The sequence below is a fragment of the Artemia franciscana genome, chromosome 3 (assembly GCF_032884065.1).
Source record: "Artemia franciscana chromosome 3, ASM3288406v1, whole genome shotgun sequence".
In the NCBI taxonomy this organism is placed as follows: Eukaryota; Metazoa; Arthropoda; class Branchiopoda; order Anostraca; family Artemiidae; genus Artemia; species Artemia franciscana.
Window position 1 is genome coordinate 1,005,768 of NC_088865.1, and position 22,671 is coordinate 1,028,438.

The 22,671-nt window shown below is 30.6% G+C and overlaps 1 protein-coding gene across 7 annotated transcripts in view; it reads right to left on the minus strand.

Annotated features, from left to right (window-relative positions):
* LOC136024721 (ATP-dependent RNA helicase abstrakt-like) overlaps nt 1-22,671 on the minus strand; it is an 83,473-nt gene that overhangs the window by 19,763 nt on the left and 41,039 nt on the right. For all 7 annotated transcript variants that reach the window (XM_065700141.1, XM_065700145.1, XM_065700142.1 and 4 more), the window contains exons 8-9: nt 5,849-5,930; nt 1,557-1,857 (exon numbers count right to left, since the gene is read on the minus strand). In XM_065700141.1, the coding sequence (XP_065556213.1) occupies nt 1,557-1,857; nt 5,849-5,930 (383 nt within the window). The remainder of the gene's footprint in view (nt 1-1,556; nt 1,858-5,848; nt 5,931-22,671) is intronic.

Here is a 22,671-nt window from a genome sequence, read left to right on the forward strand (position 1 = left end):
AAACCACACTGTTCTTCCCTTAAAATCTTATCTACAGCATCTCGAAGTCTAACAAGCATCATTGTGCTAATTAATTCGCTTCCAAGGAAATCAAGTTAATACTTATACCTACATTTAGCACATTCACGCTTATCCCCTTTCTTATTAAAAGATTTAACTGAAGTTTTCGAAAAATTACAAGGTATTTCCCTTTTTTTGAAAATCGTGATTTCCAGCCAATCACTAATTTGAAAACAGTCTTATGAAAATGTAAAAATGCTAGGTAAGTTTTTGTTTTGGGACCCATCTGATCAGATGACGGTTTTTCCAAATAGTTAGTGAGTCTGTTTAGTGTATCTTCCCGCCATTCTTGGGCGAATTTTTATTTTTAAACATCTATATTTTTGTGTTTCTTAATGGTCTATTTTTCTTTCTTTTTTGATTCGACCCAACTAGTTAGCTGATGGTTCATCTAAAATATAAATTAAAGAAATATTTTTGGGGTCCCAAAAAACATTTGTAAAACGATTCAAAAATTTGTTAATATATGTTTTCGTAAATTCTTTACTGGTTGCACAACAATCTCGAGGGAGATTTCATACCCAATACCCTCCCCCTCTATATGATCTTAACAATAGTAATCGATAAGTTATTATCAGAGGTGCCAATTAATCCTAGGCTGGGTAGGGGGGGGACAGGTTTTCAACCTCCCTCCTGCAATAGAAAAAAAACTATAAAATATCAATTCTTTTGGTATTTTATAGTTAAAAAACTATAATTGATGTTATTTCGGTTTAAAACCCTCGCTGGTATAAATTTAAGACCTCAATTAGAAAGAGGGAAAAAACCCAAAACATTCCATTGATCCCAAACATACCCTTTCCACCATGTATTACAACATCTCCTACTTCTTAAGAGAGAAGACTCACAGATGGAATCCGCAATTTAAGACCTAGGTATAAAACAAGAGCTAAGAGCTGATATGGCACTTGTGACAGACAGTGAGAAATTGTCACAATTGTCACACCCGATTGTGACAAATCGGGAGAGACAGACAGACAGACAGACAGAATTTGCGATCGCTAAATGTCATATGTGTGGCTGGGTGAGGAGGTGCCAGGTTTTCAACCTCCCTCCTGCAATAGGAAAAAAATCTTTAAAATATCAATTCTTTCGGTAATTTATAGTTAAAAAAAACTATAAATGATGTTATTTTGGTTTAAAACCCTCGCTGGTGTAAATTTAAGACCTCAGTTAGAAAAATGGAAAAAGTCCAAAACATCCTATTAACCCCACAAATACCCATTCCACTATTGGCCCCAAACATACCCTTTCCACTATGTATTACAACATCTACTATTCCTTTAAAGAGCAGAGACTCACATATGGTATCCGCAGTTTAAGACCCAGGTAAAAAAAAGAAGTTTTTTTCTCCAAACATACATTTTCCACCGTGTATTACAACATCTCTTATTTCTTTAGAGAGCAAAAACTCACAGATGATATCCACAGTTTAAGACCTAGGTAAAAAAAAGTGTAAAAAAAAACCTAAAACATCCCTTTATCCTCAAACATACCTTTTCCACCATGTATTGCCACAGCTTCTATTCCTTTAAGGAGCAAATATTCATGTATAGTATCAACATCTGCTTTCTTTTCCGCAAAAATCAGGACAGGAGGTGCTGTTTTTTGGAGTACATCAAGTAAATGAATAATTTTTGCTTCTGATTTCACGTATTCAACATGTTGTACAACGTTCATTGATGCAGCACCGGCTCGACCAACATTAATCGTTATTGGTTTGACAAGAGCTGAACGCGCAAAATTTTGAATTTTCTTTGGCATGGTAGCAGAGAATAAAAGCGTTTGTCGCTGTCCCTACAAAATAAAAAAGGGTTTTAGTTTTTACGAAATAAATGACAGAAATTTTGTAGAAGAACATTTTTTCTTAAGCTATTTTGCCAAATAGATGCAATTTGTCAAAGTTGACGTGTAAACCCAGACAAAAATAAAATAAAAACAAACCGTTTAATACTGTCTATAAAAATAGTATTTCCAGGATAAAAGGTAAAAACAGTAATTCCAGCGCTGGGATAGGTACTTTCGTATCTGCACTATAGCAAAGGACGTATATACACAGTAATATTAAAATAAAATACCGAAAAAATAATTAACAAACATATGAAGATGTCGAGTCAGTTCTCGAAAGAATATTCAGTTCATAACACAGAACAAGCGCATGGTAAAAGGAACATCAATTCTAACAAAAAAGGAAATTCTTAATAAAAAGGAAATTCAATTCTTAAAAAAGGAAATTAATCTCCCAAAAATCTGAAAGTCGGATAGGCACTTTCTGGGTCAACAATATGTTAGCATATGTAGTGTACTACTTTCTAATTTGAAGTTTATTTGTAGTTTATTTTAATTTATATGGTGTCAACTAAATAGCCAGAAAAGTAGGATATAAGTGAGACAAATGTAAAAAGGAAAAAATAGCGAATAAATATGAAAAACAGCAACGACAAAAAGAGAATAAAATGCAACAGTTTTAAAAATTAACTACCCTATAACAAGCATATTGACTATTAAACACTCAATTGGTATAAATATAATCTTTGAATCGAGAGCAGGGTTATAAGCTATGAAAAATTAATAAAAATTTTCACCAATAAAAACAATCAACAGAAAAAGAAACAAAGTTACAAGGCGACAGAAGGCCAGTCTTCCAGACGGCTCAGGTCAAAAGAAAACTTCCTCCTGACAAAAATTCCGTCAAGCCAATGTTCCGGCCGGCAAAGCGAAGGTAGGTAACAGAGCCTGTGAATCGTACTTATTGCTAGGCAAATAAATAACGAGCTGTGTGTGTTTAAGCAAACAAAGCGAAGAAACATCTGAACAATTCAAAATATAAATAAAGAATTTTTCAGAATATTCTTAGAAGTGTTAATTTGTAAACAAAGAAAATTTTCATTAAAATGACGTCACTGGAGGGGCAAAATTATGAGGTATAAACCGCAGAAAGTGAACAAGGAGAGAGAGGCAAAAAGCCACAAAGAGTCGGCAAGACTGGCTTTTGTTTTTATAAATTACATATGCTTGACTAAGTTATTATTGTTGAACGTGTAGCAGTAAGGAGGGAGGGGGTAGATTATAGTTTACAATAAGATGCCTGATTATTATTAAGTATCTTGACCCCTTCCACTCGGTTTTTAATTTAATCGGACAAAGTGTCGTTGTTTTCTCCTTTAATTACAAATTGAGCTATCGTTTTTACTTTGTCGATATTGGACTGCCTAAAAAATTTTTTTCTGTCATTGCCAGAATTAAAGGAAGATTTTAAGTTTCTAAGACAAACGTACATTGTTTTAATGTTTCTTTGCAAAAATTCCCATCACTTTTATGCATAATCCTCTTGGCTGTTGAGTCAAAGTTATAGCCCCCTCACTTCTCCAAAGGCAAAAAAGGTTTGGCCTCACTAAAGGTAACAATATTACAGGTCCAGGGATTCATTTGGAAGATTGAAGCCATGTTAAAATGATGGATGAATGCACATTCACTGACGTTAAAGGATAAAGTGATAAGACGCAGCAACGCTGGCAACCCTGACGCCTGAGCACCCTTTTCAGGCCACTCACATCCAACAAGGAGTTGGACATGGATTGTGCAAATTATTATTTTGAGTATAGTATTCACAGATTTGTGTCTTTTCAGAACCCGTGTTCAATCCTGCTAATCTGGTGTGTTAAAATTTGAAGAACCCGAGTTCGACAGACTTGGAGCTTGTAAGATGAAAGCGCTTTAAAGTTTGGTTTGGTTAAACATGGACAACCTGCGAACAATGGACAAAATGGATAACATGATAAACATGGATAATGGTAACATGATAAAAACTGATATAAAATGGATGATATAAACTGATATAACATGATAAAAACTGATATAAAATGGTAACATGATAAAAAATGGTAACATGATAAAACATGAGAACAATGGATAAACATGGACAACATGGACAACCTGAGAACAAGACACGATGCAATGACGGGGAAAGTAAAAGCGGCTCTTGTCTGATAAGTGAGACAAAAGGTAAGGCTTTTTGCAATGATGCCAAAATATTCTTTTTTTGTTGACAGAAAATAATGGCACTTTTTACAATTTCAGCCATGACATATAAATCAGTCATAAAATAGTTCTTTTGCAAAATATTATCGAACCCATAGTTAGGGATTTTCATTGAGGATAACACAACAATCTAAATACTAAATTTAGAAAGATAATCCCAAAAAAGGATGCTTTATCAAATTATACCCTCTAAGCCGGAAAGAAGGGATCCTTTCATATTGGCTTTAAAAAGTAATATAAGATAAAATTAAAATATTAAAACAAAAAACAATTTGAGCAAACTAGAATCCATGTATTAGGAGTACTAGCAATTTGATTACTATTTCAATCTATGCAACTTACAAAAGCGGCTTGATTTACTGGGAATGCTTTACTTAGACTCCCTGTCCCCAACCGGATTCGCCGTAGCTTGAGGCGGTATTTCTACCCCTGATTCCCAACAGCTAATATAGACATAAATATATAATAATTTTTTTAGCAGGAATCCCATCCTAGAAAGTGAACTGCAAACATCTTAAATTCTCGTTCCACTCAAATACTCAAAGCATTTGGATGATATTTATTGAAAGTTATTAATTCACATATTTATTACAAGATATTAATATTAATAATAGATATATATTAGATATTTATAATACTAGAATTAATATTAGATATTCAATATTGTCTTTGTTTCCACAAACCTGTTAAGACCTCCTAAACCTCCACAAACCTGTTTCCACAAACCTCCTAAAGTCGCGATGGCATTAGGCTATAGTTTTGTAAATAATTTCTTAGACTACACTACTTTTCCTTTTACAGAATTTAAGAGAGAAAACTTGTATAATGTAAATAAAACAGCGGGAAGAAAGAACAATTAAATTAAATTAAATAATAAAAATACGAATATTTCGACTCCAAATCCAGGAACATAAATTAAGGAAAAAAAGGTAAATCAAATTAAACGCGACAAACAAAGAGTAATGCAAACAAACAAAAATTCACAACAATCAACAACAAACAAATAAATAAAACTCAGATCTTAATTATATGAAAAATACTGCAATCTTAAAAAAGTAAAAAACCTAAATAAGGACAAAGACATGACAAAATCAATACTAGATACCAGAGATAGTTTTTTGTCATTTCTGTGAGCTATTTCAGGTTTAAACAGTGATTGCAGTATTTTGGAGGCAATTAATATGTTAGTTATATTTATTTATTTGTGTGTTTTTTGTATTCTTCTTCATATGTTGCATTTAATTGAATTTAACTTTTTTCTTGTTGATAAGGGCTCCCGGACTTGGAGTGAAAATATTTGGACTTTAACTATTTAAAGTTTGCTGTTTTTCCACTCTTTTATTTCATATGAAAACAAGAAAGGAAATAATAAATGAAAAGAGAAAAATCAAATATTTAAAACGAGGATTTTTTCAGCCAGTAGCAAAATGTGAAAAACAAGCAAATATTTCGACAACGACCTCCGCCAAGTCGTCCTCAGTGCTCAAAAAAATAAGAAAGAGGAAAAAGAAAAAAAGAAACAAAGAAGAAATAAACAACAAAATCTAACCTTCTTAAGTGAACTGTAAGAGAGGAAAAAAGACAATTTTATCCGTTTTTTTCTTAAATGTCGTACCTTTGCCCTTGCCTCTTGTCATATAATATCAACACAATTTTTGTTTTAATAATTTTTTTTGCTGTTATGTACTTGTCAAGAAAAATATTTAAACACTTCGATATTTTTTTTTATAAGAGCAAACAGCTTTACCTTAAAATATGAGAATATCGTCCGAATATCTTCTTCAAAGCCCATGTCAATCATCCTATCTGCTTCGTCCATGCACAAATACCTAAAGATATTCTATTAATTATTCATAATACAAAAAAAAATTAATAACACGAAAATAATTGAAAGTTATATTAAAGTAACACAGTAGTAAAAGAAATACAGGAGCTGGACCACATCATTAATCCATTCAATTTACATTATCTTTACTCCATTTTACATCATTTTAACATCAAATATTAAACATTTTGAACATTTTCCATCCAGAGCTTCAACTTGAAAACAGGTCCTTGGAAATCAGAGTTTGGTCTCATTTTCGTACTTTTTTACAATGTGAACAAAGGAGCTGAACTCAATCATTGATCAATCCAATTCACCCCTTTTAAATTGGATTAACGCTATTCTAAATGAAAACTTCTGAAATTTTTACAATTTGCCATTATGAGCCTTAAGATGAAAACAAGTGTTTTGAAATAAGAACTTGATGCATATTTTACTTATTTCAATACTTTATATATGTTACTGATAAGATGAAATAATTTAATATGATTTAGTACTTATTGAGGATTTCGTTGTAAATATCTAAATAATTATTACTGTCTTTCCCTTTCCTTTCAATAACCTTTAAAATCATACATTTATCTAATCTTTTAATCTATTTTCAAAATCAGCTGCTTTAGAGTCAAAACGAATACGTGAAAATAGATCAACCATTTCACCTTTAAAAACAATCATGATAACGATATTCTTTCCATATTTAGTTGTAACACATTTCTTTGCTTTAATTGTATGTTCCATTCCAATGTCTAAATCTTCTCACCTAATAGTTGAATTATTTTTATTTAAAATTTTCATTTCGCTTAAAATTTTCCATTTAATAGGCGATGATTTTATTAGGTATGTTTTCTAAACCGCATTTTTATTACCATCCCATTAGTATATAGCTCTAGACAAGTCTCCGTTGGCAAAACTGGTTAAAGCACTTGACTCGGAACCTGAAGGTTACGGATTCAAGCGCAGTAACCGGAAAACTTTTATTGATTCTGAAAGTCAAAAGAAACACAAAAAGATTGTAGAAACCCTCCTTACACGCCAGAATGGCCGAGTTGGTAAAGCGATTGATTGATCATTGGATACGATCCAACAGTTTGACTCTCACTGTTACCTCTTGTAGCAGTTGATGAAGTCAATACTTTTTAGTCCCGGATCAAGGAGTAAGAAGCAGCTAGCTTCCCTCCAAACAAAAACCCAGCGGGGTTTCCCCAGAGCCCGGGCTGATCTGAGATCACCGACAAAAAAAATGGATAACAGCCTAAGTTTTGAAGTTTTTGTAATTTCTTAAATTATTCTTTAATATTATTTTTTGGACTTAACAGAATTTGTTCAATATCTATAACCATTTAATGTTACTTATTTCACATATTTTTCACGGGGGAAAAACAGTAATGTTTTGTAGAATTCATTTTCTCGTTTAATTATTTCTTAATTAGTCAATTCACCCGATTTTTCCATAGCAAAAAATTCTAAATAGAACGAATCTGTAGTTTTATACTCAGCCTTTCTTTCTGGTATGTTTAGATTTTTGAAGTATTTCAATCAGAACCGTACCAAGACTCAAAGAGGCAAGGGATAACAAATCGAAAGCGGATAAGCCTGAAGTATTAAATGTAAATTTGGATATTAAGCAACCATCATTAACATATCTATAGTATTTAACTCTTCTACGATAAACAAACAATCCCTTGCCTAATTTTTCTTCAATTTATAATTCAAAATAAACTTTAGATAAAATTATGTGGATCCATTTTCTTAAATCTTCTTTTTATATAATCAACACACAAATGACTAAAATCCACGTCGTTAAAATTTTGGACTTGAGTAGAATGATAGGCAATTAGTTGATTTGAAGTCTTTAATTTGTCAATAATTTCATTTCCAGGTTGGATTCCAAAAGAATCATCAAATTCTACAAATGAGTACTTGGTATCATTGAAATAAAAAGTCCCATGGTTCCCAGGATATTCTATGCAGTCATATTTGATTACACCACATTCTTTTTTCTTTATTTTTGCACAGCAAGTTATCACGAGAAGAAACACCTCAAAAATAAGGAATATGACCTGATTCATTCAATATATCAATATTGGTCCGCAGTATCATGTGATTTTTGATTCTTTCTGCTGTTCCCCGTTATTTGGAAGCGAGAATTCTTTTAATTGTAAGTCTCAGCTTCAACGTTTCTGGGTCTTCCACGCTGTTTAGGTACTTTAACCACTTGTATTTGTATTTTCATCGGTCTACCATGTTTTTGATATCTTCAATAACCACTTCCGATCCAAATCCAACAATTTTGTCTGCACCGGGTAATTTTAAACATCGACGTTCCGGTAAAGTCACCAGTAATGTTAAACCTTCACCTTCCAGCGTTTGAAGAATCAGTAATTTTATCGGTACCCTTTTTTACCAGCATACGTTCCTAAGACTGCAGCTCCACTTGTTAGAGCAAATTTACCTATTGCAGCTGCTAATGATATTAAAATGGAAGTAAGCCACCATTTTGAATTTGTGGATGATACGATATAATTATGTAGATATATTTATTCTTCATTTTTCCTTGCTAAATTTGTTCAATTTGTTTTCTTTTAAGCAAGAGTTTAATAGATTCTTTACCAACAAAAATATTTTCTATTCGAATTCGGCAATTTTTTTTATTAAAACATTTGTTTATTTTTTACTCTTTGAAGGAGATAAATGAATTGCGTAATCAGTTAAGTCAGATATTTTATTGATTTCAAATTATCGGGAAGAGATATGAGCGGTAATCTTGGATGATTTTGAAGTAGTTGTTTGTAGATAAAATTAATCTTACAGTAACCTGTCTTTTATGAAGTAATAGTTTAACAGGTTCTCGTTCATTCACTTTTGCACGCTTTACTCCCACTTTCAATTTTTGTTTTGCATTGAAAAACGTTTTAGTTTTTTGTTTCTAAAATTCTGATAAATAAATTGCACCCTTCTATTAATTAGAAAATTATTTTTTAGACAAAAACCTAATATTATTTATTTTACTTCAACTTTTCTTTCATTCTCATTTGACATTCTACATCGGAATCTTTTTCAAGTATATTTAGTAAGAAATTTTCGAAATTATCTAAGCAATAAGATAACTGCATAAAACCCTTCGAGGACACCAATAACGTTGAAAGATTAACTGCATCTGCACCATTCTTTGGTTTGCAACGTTTCTAATTCTTTAATTTTCTGCATTAGTATCTTCTTTTGTTACTTTTAAGGTATTTTTTACTAATAATCCTTTGTCATCAACTCTAGTCAATATGCTGTCGGATGATGAATATATATTAGAATACTTACTAATATATTCACTTAATTTCAGACTGTTTAGGATTTGATATGTAATAATTTCTTGCTTGAAATCATTTAAAGTTCAAAGATTAACTGCATCTGCACCATTTTCTGGGTTTCCAACATTTTCAATTCTTCTATTTTTCATCTTTACATCTGCTTGTTTTATTTCCAAAGTATTTTTTAAGATTAATCCTTCACCATCAACTCTAGTCAATATATTATCAGGTGATTGATAAATTTCAGTTAATATATTAATACCTTCACTTAAATACTGATTCGTAAGAATATCTTGGTTAACTTCAGCCGTAAAATCGTTTAAAATACTGTTCATAATTTGTAAAGTAATAGCATCATTGTCTGATTTTGCGTCACCCGAATTAATCAAGCACTTACCCTGTAAACCAAGATTACCATAACCATCCAGCAATCCGCATTTGTTACTTATATACTTCCAATATTGACTTCCTAAAGTTCCAAACTTATTCATTGGGTATACGCCAATTCTATTATGCAAATATCTAAGTTCATTCTGTACTCGAAAGATTCATCGTTTGTTTTCAAATCAATTAGTAAAAATCCATGATTATTTGTTGCTTGATTAAAGTAGTTGATAGATTTGCCTTTTTATAAAGTCAAATGCATGGTTTTGTCTGATTCTATCATTGTCTTTTGGATTAAAACACATGAAAAATGCAAAATAGTTACATTTTAGTCGAATAATTTTAGGCGTATTAAAATAGCTCTGAATAATACAGATTATTCATGTATTTCGTTTTCTCCCTCTCAAAAATTAATCTTGCATTTTTTCTGTTCTTTTTCTGAGTCAAAATCTTTAAAGATAACTAAATTTTAACAATTGGACTTAGGTCATCAATATCAATGATATCGCTTTTATCATTACTCACAACTAAAAGATCCATATGTCAACACATTCATTCTCTCAACACATTCATGTTAAGCATTAAATCTTTATATTTGTCTTCTTCAAGATTGTTGGCATACAGATAAACTTTTGAAAGTATATTTAAGCGAAAATCAAGTTCCAAGAGTAATTTGGTTTTATTACATCCAGAGTTTCCACTAATCAACAGTCAAAAAGTCCACTGAGGTTTTAGTAGATGTTTATTTTCGAAACGATCTTTATTTTCCACATTCACATAATTAAATAGGTGCTTTTCCATCTATTTACACGTTAAAAATTTTTGTTAAGAGAAACTCAACTATAAAGCTTATAGCTTTGAAATTTATAGCATTGAACCTTATAGCTTAACGTTAATTATGAAGCTTGACTTTAATACCTACCCAGCTTATATATAAAGCCTTAATTAGCTTAATGATACTTTAACTAGCTTGTAACTTAAAGGCTTTAAAACCCCAAGGTACTGTGCTTACTTTATTCTTTAGCACTTTTCTCTTCGTGTAATTTGGATCTAGAGCTTTTTTATTCTTTTTTTCTAGGAACATATTATGCTTGTTTGCTCTTAAATTATACTGGGCTTCCAATAAGCTTTCCAAATAGTACGTCCTTATTGTTTTGCAAAATTTTTTTTATTATCCTTTAGATATTAGTTTTGATACATTTTAGTTTTTTCTTTGCCTGGTTGTCGTCACCACCATCTTTTAGACAGGCATATACTTTACATATTAAACCAACAAACTCAGATAATATCTTACCAGACATCTCATCCTTCATTAATCCTACGAATTTTTTATTTAATTGATAAAATTTATATGGATTATCATTCTTAGATAACTTCGAAGACCACACTGCCTTTCCATGACGAAAGTAAAACAGTTCAAAATAGGGATGAAACCTTTTAATTGACAGTGAACAGATATAAAATTATTTAACTGGATATTTCGAACACATATACAGTTAAATAATTTTATATCTGTTCACTGTCAATTAAAAGGTTTCCTCCCTATTTTGAACTGTTTTACTATTATCATTCTTATGATCTGAAGTATCGAATCTATCATTTAAATTAGGTTCTACATCTTGAAAGTCAGTGTCCATGTACTATAAATCAATAGCGGCACCATATTTAGGTTTCATGTATTCACAATGAAATTGGTACATAAGTAAATTAAAATAATTCTAAATAGCAAACCCAATGGAAATAGGTTTGTCAAATTTGATTTCTGATTTAGCCATTCTAGCTATTAAAAATGTATCTCTAAATATGATTTCAGATCTAAATTTTGGTTACTTAACGTTTTTTTGTCTTGGGTCTAGACAAGTAATTATTTTAATATTTGCTTTTTTCTTACATTTCATAGTCTCTCTAAAATATGCATTATTCATAAGTTTAAAGACACTTTTTTTCATAATCATCCTATCCTTTTTGACTTAGCTTAATTTTATGATTGATATAACATTTAAATTATCAACTTTTGTGAATGCTAGCATTCTATGTACTTTTTTAGTGCTAAACCATACTTAAGATAATATTCTAAAATTAGTTAACAACATAATTTGTTCTATTATGTAGATTTGTACATAATTTGTGCTCATAATTCTCGGGAGCTAGAGGTAAAATCTTTATGTAGTGCATGTAATTGCCTTGGGATTTTTAAATTAACGTCATAAATTGCTCCCACATTATCCTTATTTATTTCTGATTGATCATGTTGTTCTAACTATTGGTAGTAATCTAAGGAATTATTTTCTTTTAAATAGTCAGGTATATTAATAAATGTGAAGTTTTTTCAGGTAAATTTTGTGACATTGCCCAGCCATTTAAGTTATTAGCATCTAAATACATTAAATAATTTGAAGGTTGTGTTTAATTAAAGTTTTTCATATATTTATTGTTTTCTTAAGCATATCTTTTCATACACTGAGATACACTTTCTTTTATCCCTTTTTCGATAATGTATACACATCTTAGTCAGAAAATAATAGAATTTCAGCTTTAGAGTGTTCAAGAAAAGCTTCCCATGTTAGTCCTGGTGCTGAGAAGAAGTGCACTGTATCTAGTTTATAATTATATAGACATACATTTCTAAAATTTTCAACCAAATTTGATAAAATTAAAACATTGTTTTATAGGTATAATTTAATGTAATCTAATAGTGTTTTACATTTAAATAGCTTCCAAATAGTGTGTGCTCTTTCATAATCTTCTTCAGAAAGATTTTTCCTGTTAATCTAGAATAAAATTTATCAATTGAATGTAATTTTACATAATGTATTCTTTCATAGCTATCAATACATTCATAGCGATAAACCCCTTTCTTTATGATTTCTTTGAATCCTTAAGTATATTGAAATACATCAGAAGTATACTTGAAATTATTTCTTAAACTACTGTAATTTACTTCACATTCGGATTTAGCTAACCTTTCAGAGAGCTTATCTAATGATGAAACCATAAAACAGAGTGAATTTATGGAACACTTTCGTATTGGGTTTCATTTACAGTTATTGTTTAATAAAACAATACAAAACCCTCTGCTGAATCAAGAATACCGTTATTAGGTACTAATTCTCTAAGAAATAAATAAGAGTCATATTTTGAAAGATTATGCATTACAAAAGGGATAAGTTTAGGAATTCTAAAGTTTTTATCAAATTCTGCATGAGCAAATCCACGTATAACACCAGTCATATGGTCATGATCTAAACAGAAATTATTATCTACTAATTTCTTTTTACAAATATAACAGCTTTTATTAGTTATATTATTCACCTTTCTCTTTCTTGTTTTTGCGCATAACCATGATCTCTCTGTCTATTTTCATACTCATTGGCTATTTCTATACAGACTTCTTTTATGGTAGTTAAAGAATGCCTGCTAGCCTCTTCCCTATGTAAATATCTCTATCATTCATTCTATTTTTTAAATCTCTAACAACAGAGTCAAAAAGTGGTCAAAAATCAGCACCATTTTTATTCAATGAAATATTAACTGTAAGAAGATTTTCTCTAATCCACTGAATACTTGGACTATTATCGTGTTCTTCTACTTCAAACATATACTTTGGGATATCTGGAATTTCTGTTATTTTTTCTTATTTATAAATAAATTCGAAATGTCTTCCTATCTTTTATCTTTTATCTATCCTATCCTATCTTTTATTCCTATCTTTTATTCCATTTCTATCTTTCATTTCTATCTTTTTATTTCTATTTTTCTATCTTTTTTATTTCTATCTTTTTATTCCTATCTTTTATTCCATGTATTCCTATCTTTTAGCACTGTTTTTACCACTCAAATCTCTATTGATTTTTTAGTATCCTCGTTCACTTTCTTATTAATCTCAACTTGTTTATCAAAATAACCTTTTACTTTATTCTTCACTTCGTTATAACATCCAGCAGTTGGAACCTGTTCTGATTAAAAAAAATTTAAGGTATTTCAATCATATCTTTTTCTCATAGTGTTAAATTGAATTCATAAATCTAAAGTAATTTCTTTTATTTTTAGTTTTCAAACCCTGTTTTTAAAATACGACACTATGTATTACGCTCTAACTCAATCAGATTAGATTTAAGTAATGATGATTATTTATTTTATTTAACAGTTCATCTTTTCTGCTAACAGCTTCTATATCAAATAGTTCCACTGCTGGATGTAATTCATTAATTGTGTAACGCGATAGTTTATTTTTATCTTGAAGAATTTGGATTTTCGTTGTAACAGCTTTTAATCACTTCTGCAATATCAGCCATTTATTAAGAGCTGATTGTTAAACTAAATTCCAAATCTTAAAAATAGTCGAGCCCGAGGAATTTCATTGCTTGCTTTTTACTATTATTGACCCTTTCTTGAGAACGTAGAAATTTGTTAGTGTTTTGTTTCATAATCTGAATTTGTTTAATATTGTAGATCTATAGAATTATTGTATGTAATGTAAAAAGGTTACTGCAACCAAGTTTTTAACCTGAGCAGTTTTAAAAAGAAATGATGTACCAATGATTAAAGGTATTTGTACACTTTGTAGTAGCAAAAAAAATGATTCTTTTTAAAATAGGATACAATAAGAAAAAAACCCTAGATAAAAGAAGGTGGTATTTGTACTTGCACAGGTAGCATAGAAAGCAAACTCTTAGAACTCTAATGTTCAAACTTTTCAAAGATTGATCATTTACGTAGAAAATTGAAAGAACATGGTTTTACTGAGTCAAAAACTAAAATTAAAGAAGTGTTGCAAAGTCAAAATAGTTATTCTTTACATTATTCAGCTTATCATACATTTAAAGCGTTTACATTCAGTATCGATTACCAGTGGCAAGCAGATTTGGTTGATAAGTAGCAGCATTAAATTGAAAATAATAATTTTTATTATATTCTTGGAGCCATCGATTGATTTAGTAAATATGCTTGGTGTATTTCTTTAGGACAGAACTGGCAAGGAAATAATAAATGCTTTTACGGGTTTTTAAAAAATAGAAAACCTAAAAAATTACAAACAGATAAAGGTAAAGAATTTGTTATAAGAAACGTTCAAGTATTTTTTAAGAGTACTGAAATTCATTGGTTCTCATCAGAAAGTGAATTGTAAGCTCAAATTGTTAACAGTTTAACAGAACAATCAAAGAAAAATTATGAAAAGATTTTACTCATAACAGCGAAAAACCTTGGGTAGATGTATAATAGGATCTTATTATACATAAGATTATAACAACGAAACCAACAGAAGCGAGTAAAAAAGGAAATGAAAACGAGGTGTGGAATAATTTAATTCCTGATGTCGCAGTTCAAAAAACATCCATAAACAAATTCAATGTTAATGTTTGGTTAGAATTAATACAACTAAGGCTGGTTTTGATAAGGTTACCTGCCAAATTAAACAACTGATGTGTTTGAACTAATTGCAATTAAACATAACACCCCTAGAGCGTATGAAATGTTGGACAAAACTGGTGAACTCATTATTGGTGTTTTTTACGAAAAAAAGTCAAAAGGTTATTCAGTAAAAACTTTCATTCTATAAATAGATCCTGTTAAGCTGAATAAATTGTTAGCGAGCATAGTGAAAAGTAGAGAAATACAAAAAAAAATATAGTTCAAGAGCGTGCCTTGGAGCAAGCTGGATTTCGTGACTATGCTGAAAAGTTGTCTGCTCCAATGCTTGAAACAGAAGATAAAAATGCAAATATGATATCTGATAAATTTTTAAGCAACGCAGCAAATTTGCAAGAAAGCAATCAAGCTCATTCAAGTCAAGTTGTTTTATCCCCAAATATACCAAATTTCATGGCTAATGTCGATTCTGGGCAAAATGAAAAACTTTTGAGAGCAGCCAATAAAAAAAATTATCCTATGGGATTATATTTTGAAATATCTAGCATTGATTTAAAACATTATAAATATTTCAAAGAGGCTATAGATGAATCAGGGTCACTTAATCAAAGATATAGAGGAAAAATAATAGGTGTGAAATCTAGTGAATTACAAAAATGTATCGGTTCTAAAAAAATCTACAGAAGAAGGTTAACAGCTATTAAAGATAACTTTGATGTTATACATCCTCAGAAAGGAACTGGCATTTACAATAATACAAATGATGTGATTAAAAACCTTCATAGTTTTCTACGTAGCGAAGCTGCTGGAAATACATCAGGTGAAGTGAGAAATGAAACTATTGACCTGATCGATTAATTATTCAAAAATAGAATTATTAAGAAACATAACTATAATATTATTACAACAACTATCTCAGAAGTTCAATTTTATTTACTTTTAGAATAAATGATTTTGATTATTATTAGTGGTAACAGAAGTGAAACCAAAGAGTCCTATACAAATAATTCGATCCCATTAGATCTAAACTCTGATTATGAAATAGCTTTAACTTAATATACACTATAGTATTAATGGTATAATATTAGTGATCGATTTAAAAACAATACGTTTGAATACAGGGCAAAAACAAGGATGAATGGGCAAACGTTATTACTCCCAACGGGTTGTATGACGAGCGTTTAAATAACTTAATAGCTCGTTATTTCATTCATGCCTAGCTTGATGCCCAATCGGTATATCATCCAATCCATCAACAATGAATTTGTAATTATTTTGAAATTTTGGTTTAATATTATTTTTTGTTTTATTTTAGGATTTGAAAATTGAACCTGAATTAAGTAATTAATATAATGTTTTAAGGCTCCTAATATTAAAAAAATGTTGATATAATACATATTCACTGCACGCTAGTGCATAGCTCAATTGTGAACAGGAATAAAACCTCTGATGTGATCTGGAGTTTTCCTCCAAAAAAAGAACCTGGAAAGCTACTCTCTGAGATTCTTATAGAAAAGCAATATCTTCCAATCAATCAAGACGAATGTATTAACACACTGAAGATGACTTAGTAACTGAACAGTTAGATAGATTATTTGATCTGAATGGAGAGAGAATTGAATGAATTGGATTTAAAAAAGTTTAAATAGAAATGTTTCATAAAACTTGCCAATAATAAATGTTGATCAACAAGAAACAATTATTGTGTACAAGACAGTGTGGTAGTGGTTTGGTAGTTTCTTAAAAAAAAAAGAAAATGCCAATTCTAAATTACTCAAGACGTCCATAAAAAATACATAAGATGAAGCTCGTTCCATTTATAAAATTATGATTAAACCTCGATTGGAACTATTCAAAAATATAGCGATTGAATATGGAAAAGATTTGATAAATAATAATCAAAGATAGCTAAATGATGTGAGATACCTAAAAGATATACTTTCAAATAACAAGAGATATTTCAGGAAACATCTTGATGAACAGAAGAAAGGTTTATTGGATGCAAAAATATTAGGAAAGGGACTTGAACTACATCCCCGTCGATGCTCTTGTTGACACCCTCGGTGACAATGGTAGATCCGCCTCCACTGCTTGAATCTTTAAAAGTTTATCTAATAATTTTTTCCGTATATAAATGGCAGTGAATAAAGTTGTTGCTCCTTATTGGGAATTATTTGAAAAAACCTATTACTGATTATTCTTCAACCAAACATGAATATACAGAAATAGAGAAAACATCGTGAATGTATCTTAACAAATAAATTTTAATTTCATTTGAAAAAATGTGGAATCTTGGATTCTTCCAAGTGACAGTTATCTTTATGCAAAAATGAAAATAAGACGATTGAATGGAACAAATATGAGAAATAATGATGAAGGTGTTCAAAAAAATAATGGATTTTTAGTTTGTTCAGAAATGCTGAATATATTAACAATAAAAAATGTCTTGAAAATTTTGATTGTGTAGGTATAATGACTACTGTTAAAAATTTATTAGAATTTACAGATGACTATAGTCAAGGCACAGCTACTAATATGTTTTGGCATGAAGATAAAGCCCAGTCAGTCTGATTACTTTAGAGCAGAAAACGAGTTTGAAAGCACATTCCCAAAAAAAGACACATTCCCATGTGCCAGAACACATTGACGTAAAGGGGAGAAAAGGGACATATTTCAGAAATCTGGGACATAAAAGGGCAAAAGAAGGGCACATTTTGCAAATTTATGAAATAAAACAAAAGATTTGACGACTGGATATATGTTGTGGTAAAAATCACTTTTCACCAAAGTAGTGCTCTTTTCTTTTTCTTTTTTTTTAGTCGAAAATATAGATTCTCTGTAACCAGTTCCTGCGTTGTTGCTCTTTTTTTCTACCGTGATTGTTATTAAATTATTGACCCTCGATTCTCTATTTGCTAACCTGTGCTTGTTCTTCATTTTTCAGTCAAACTTGCTTTTAGGTCAGCTAATTAGTCCTTGGTCCCGTATTTATCCAGAAGATGCTACGGTCAGGTTCGATCTCTGGGGTCCAGTAATACCAAGCTGAGGTATTCTAAATAGGTTAGAATGTCCATGGTTCCAATATTATTCAACCAGCATTTAACGTTTCTAGTTTGAATATTTTAGGTGCGTTTTTCATATTTTAGGTGCGTTCTACACCTGTTGCAGCAGGTGGCGGAACAAGTACAATAAAACAAAATAACGCTCTTAATGGTGGTTTATTTAAAAGAATGAATAAAAGAAAAGAAAATCACGTGGTATTTTAATTTTTCATTCTCACGATTATCTAGGTTTTGTCAAGACATCAATCGTTTTTAGAAGCGTTACACGTCAAATTGTATTAAAAGAAACGATTTTTCCAATATGATTATAAAATATAGAGTTCAAAATTTTAAAGTAGATGTAATGCATTCACCATGTCTGTTGCCTGTATTACATACCAGTTTACCCATAGCAACTAAATTAGAATCTGGATTAACGAAAAAGGCGGAACAATTAAAAGCTCGATTAGGAAACGGTAGCCCATTTGGATTAAGATGGAAAGCGTTTAATACCTTTAAAAGTGATAATAAAAAAGATGAATAAAAATTAACATGGAGGGTAGTCAGGGAACGCTGTAATACAATTAAAATGGTTGTTGCGTTATAGAAGTCTGAAAAAGATATCATTTATACGCAAAATAATATGGTATTTGACCACATGGACACTAATTGAAGTGACGTGAGAGTAAATGGATATAAACATCCTCAAATAGATTTTAAATGCGACTTCGGTGATGCTGATGAACATTATTCTAACAGTTATCAACGATTTTTACAATTAGGATATAAACAAAAAAAATATAGTGGAACAATTGTAAGTTACAATCATTTTAAAACAGTTTTTATTTTGTTTTGAAGTTTCAAAGCATGAATCAAATATTTATCAAAGTGGATCAACTGCTGATATAGAAATTAGACTTATATTAGATCAAATAACTGCATCCATACACCATTTACCGCGCTATATATTCCGAAAGAAAAGCAATCATGGAAGATGTTAATATTAAATTATACGTTAATATATAATTTTTTTGATTTGGAAATTTGTTTAATAAAATAACTTTTTGGAAAAACTTTTAAGCGAAATGAAAATTGAAAAATATAATCGAACTATACAAAAAAAAGATTTAGACATTGGAATGGCAAATACAATTAAAACATGAAATGTGTTACAACTAAATATGGAAAGAAGATCACTATTGATTTTAAAGGTGAAATGGTTGATCTGTTTGCACCTAAGCGTTTTCATTCTAAGGCGGCTGATTTTGAAAATAAATTTAAAAATTAGACAAAGGTATGATTTTAAAGGTTATTGAAAGAAAAGGGAATGATAATAACAATTATTTAGATATTGATACCTAACTATTTGCTAAATATGAAATGATATTGAATTATTACATTTTATCAGTAGTATATATAAAGTTTGAATATAAGTAAAATATACATTAAATTCTTAATTCCCAAGACCTGTTTTGATCTTAAGCCTCATGATGGGAAATTCTAAAAATTTCAGAAAATTTCATTTAAAACGGTGTGAATTCAATTAAAAAGAGGGTAAATTGGATTGATTAATGATGTGGTCTAGCTCGTGTGTTCACATTTTGAAAAAGTATAAAAATGAGACCAAACTTTGATTTCCTAGGACCTATTTTCGTCTTGAATGTAAGGATGGAAAATACTCAAAATTTTTAATATTTGCTGTTAGAATTATGTAAAATGGAATGAAAACTATGTAAGTTGAATTGATCAATGATGTCGTCCACCTCCTGTATTTTTTATACTACTTAACACCTACGTAATGATGCTACACGTAAAGAATATAGGATGTGACTTACTATATTTATGGCAAGGCAAAATTAAAAATCTGTGAAGAAAAACAGTGAGCCAGCCAGTGAAAAAAAATTAAGGATAAATATTCGGTAGGGACCTCCGCTCAACTGTCTTCGGTGCAGAAAATAAAATAAAGAGAAAAATATACGAAACAAGGATAAGATAAAAATAAAACGAAATTAAAATCATCGACCCTCTCAAAGCAGCGGTGAGAGGGTAACTAAATACAAAAAATCATACAAAATTTGTTTTGTAAAAAAATTTTTTGAACAGTAGTCGTTTGCCAGTTACGTTAATATTGAAAATTTGTTATGAAATAGTAGTTTTTGAATAACAGTTACATAAATGATCGAAATCCATAAATCCATTATAAATGGGGCATAAGTAAGTTTAACTGGTATCTCTAATTTATCCTATTTGTATTTTGTCCTCAGGACTCTTACTCGTATATTTTTTCCGCTTTATTTACTAGTGTGCACTGGGGATAGTCGAGTAGCGGTTTCGACCGAAATAACTGCCTATTAATCCTTTATCCTATCATTGAAATAAAATAATTGAAATATAATTGAAACATCTATTTATCCTATAATTGAAATAATGGCCTATTTATCCTTTCTTTTATTCACTGGCTGTAAATATCGTCGTTTTTCTTCTTCAATTTTTTCATTTTGCCATGAATAGCCAGTGTGGTCTTATAAATTATTTATTAATGGCTAGAGAGCATACCCATGTATATAAGGTATCAGTGAATCAATAAAGCCCCTGTGCTACAAGTAGAAAAAAGCATCCCCTTTGATATACTGTGTTATTCCTTCTAAAAACAAAAATACCAGGACATTAGAAGTAAAATCATATTTCTGCTACAAGAAAAAATGTTTCCCTGGTGCCCCAACCTTACATAGTGAGAGACACTACAAGTCCTTTTTTTATTTGCTGGTCCTCCAGGGGTACTGACTCATTATTACGGTAGCTCAACTTCAGATACCTTTAGGTTGCGAAATGAGACTACGCCAATCTTAGATCCCCAGGAAACGGGCCTAGGTACCAAAGGCCTTCGTCCCTCATCAAATCTTGCGGTGAATCCACTTCAGGTATCATTTTTTTTGTAATAATTTTTATATTTTTTGGTTTTTACAGCTCTCAGGGCTCTATAATTGTTTATACAATTTTCCTGTTTCTAGCTTGTTCAGTTTAGCTGTCCATTTTTCTCGCCAAAATGCAGACAGGCTAAAAAGCTAATTGTAAAACATAACCTAAAACAGTATAATGGGTGTTATTGTTCTTTGATGGGTGATTGGGCTTTTGATGGGTGTTATAGTAAACAGTTTGATAGATGTTAAATTAAATTAAACAGGTCATCTCTGTCCTGATGGCGTCAACATTATGTTTAAATAAGTTGAAGTTTATAATTTGAGTATTTTGTTGTTTATTCAAGCAACAAAAATACACTTAATTTGTACAAAATATGGATCGATTGAAACTAGCCAAGTAACCAGGCTTTCAAGCCAAGAGCTGTACGAGCCTGCTTCACAAACCCTGATTTATAGAACAGGCTCCCTGGATTTGACTTGCAATGACTTGGCCTTGGCTTTGACTGGATTTGACAGGCTTGACTTGGATTTTCTATCCTTTGTCACTGGTCGTAAATAATTTCTGAGACCACACTGGTAATCATGATAAAACACAAAAATGCAAACTAAATTGTTTTTATGTAGGAAGAACCCATCAGCATTTAGGGGAGAGGTTATCAGAACAGGTCCCCAATCGACATGGCCATGGGGCTATGCTGGTGGCCTGAGATTTTTTTATATTCTGCCTTGGCTCAGCATTTGTACGACAATCCACACCATTTCATTTTATTTGATAGAACATCCATTAACCCCCCCCCCCCCCATTAGAGGTCTCATAAAAGTTTTCAGGGAGACAGTTAAGACAAAAAGCGCATCCACAGAAAGATAGCTCTCAATAGAGACACATGAGAAACTTTCCTCCAGTGTCATAAAGCCCCATCTATGATGAAATTTTTAATTCTGATCGTTTTCAGATATATCCACAAAATTATGTTCTGCAAAGAAATAGAATCTCTGATAACAATCTACCTGGAAAGTAAGAAGCCTTTAAGAGCGCTTTACGTAAGATGAAACTGTGAAATGCCATTTAGACTTGTGTATTTTTTTATTCAGTTACCCTTTCACCGTTACTAAGAAAGAGTCATCCTATTTTAGTTTTGTGTTTTGTTTTAAAGTTTGGATTTTATATTTTATCAGTTTTGTTAAGCACTGAGTACAGTCAATCGGAGGTCTTGACGGAAATATTTCCATAATTTTTCAATTTTTTCATCGGCTGTTTATTGTCCTCGTTTTCTTCGTTTGTGCGTGTTTTTATGCTTTGTCAATCGTCAAATCTAGACGTTGTTCCATCTCAAGTCTTGACTTTTCAGAAACGATTTTCGGGACGTTTTACGCTTGATTGTGTACACTTTAATGAAACTAGTTCACACTACCTACGATTTATGAAACTTGATGATTTTTATTTGACGTGAATTGATGAATAACTTTATGCATAAAGTACATAAATTAATATATATCATTCAAACATATATCAAAATATTCATATTATTAACTGAACGTTTAGCGGGCGGGCTTTATTAGCAAGATGCAGAAAACGTCAGTTAACTTATCAAACAAACTTATCAAAATCAACAAACTTATTACAAAATATCTAACTTATCACTATCAAGACACCTCCCCTGAAAAAATCCAAACTTACAAAATTTTCTGATTTCTTCGATTTTTTCCCCCTTAAAATTCATCTATTC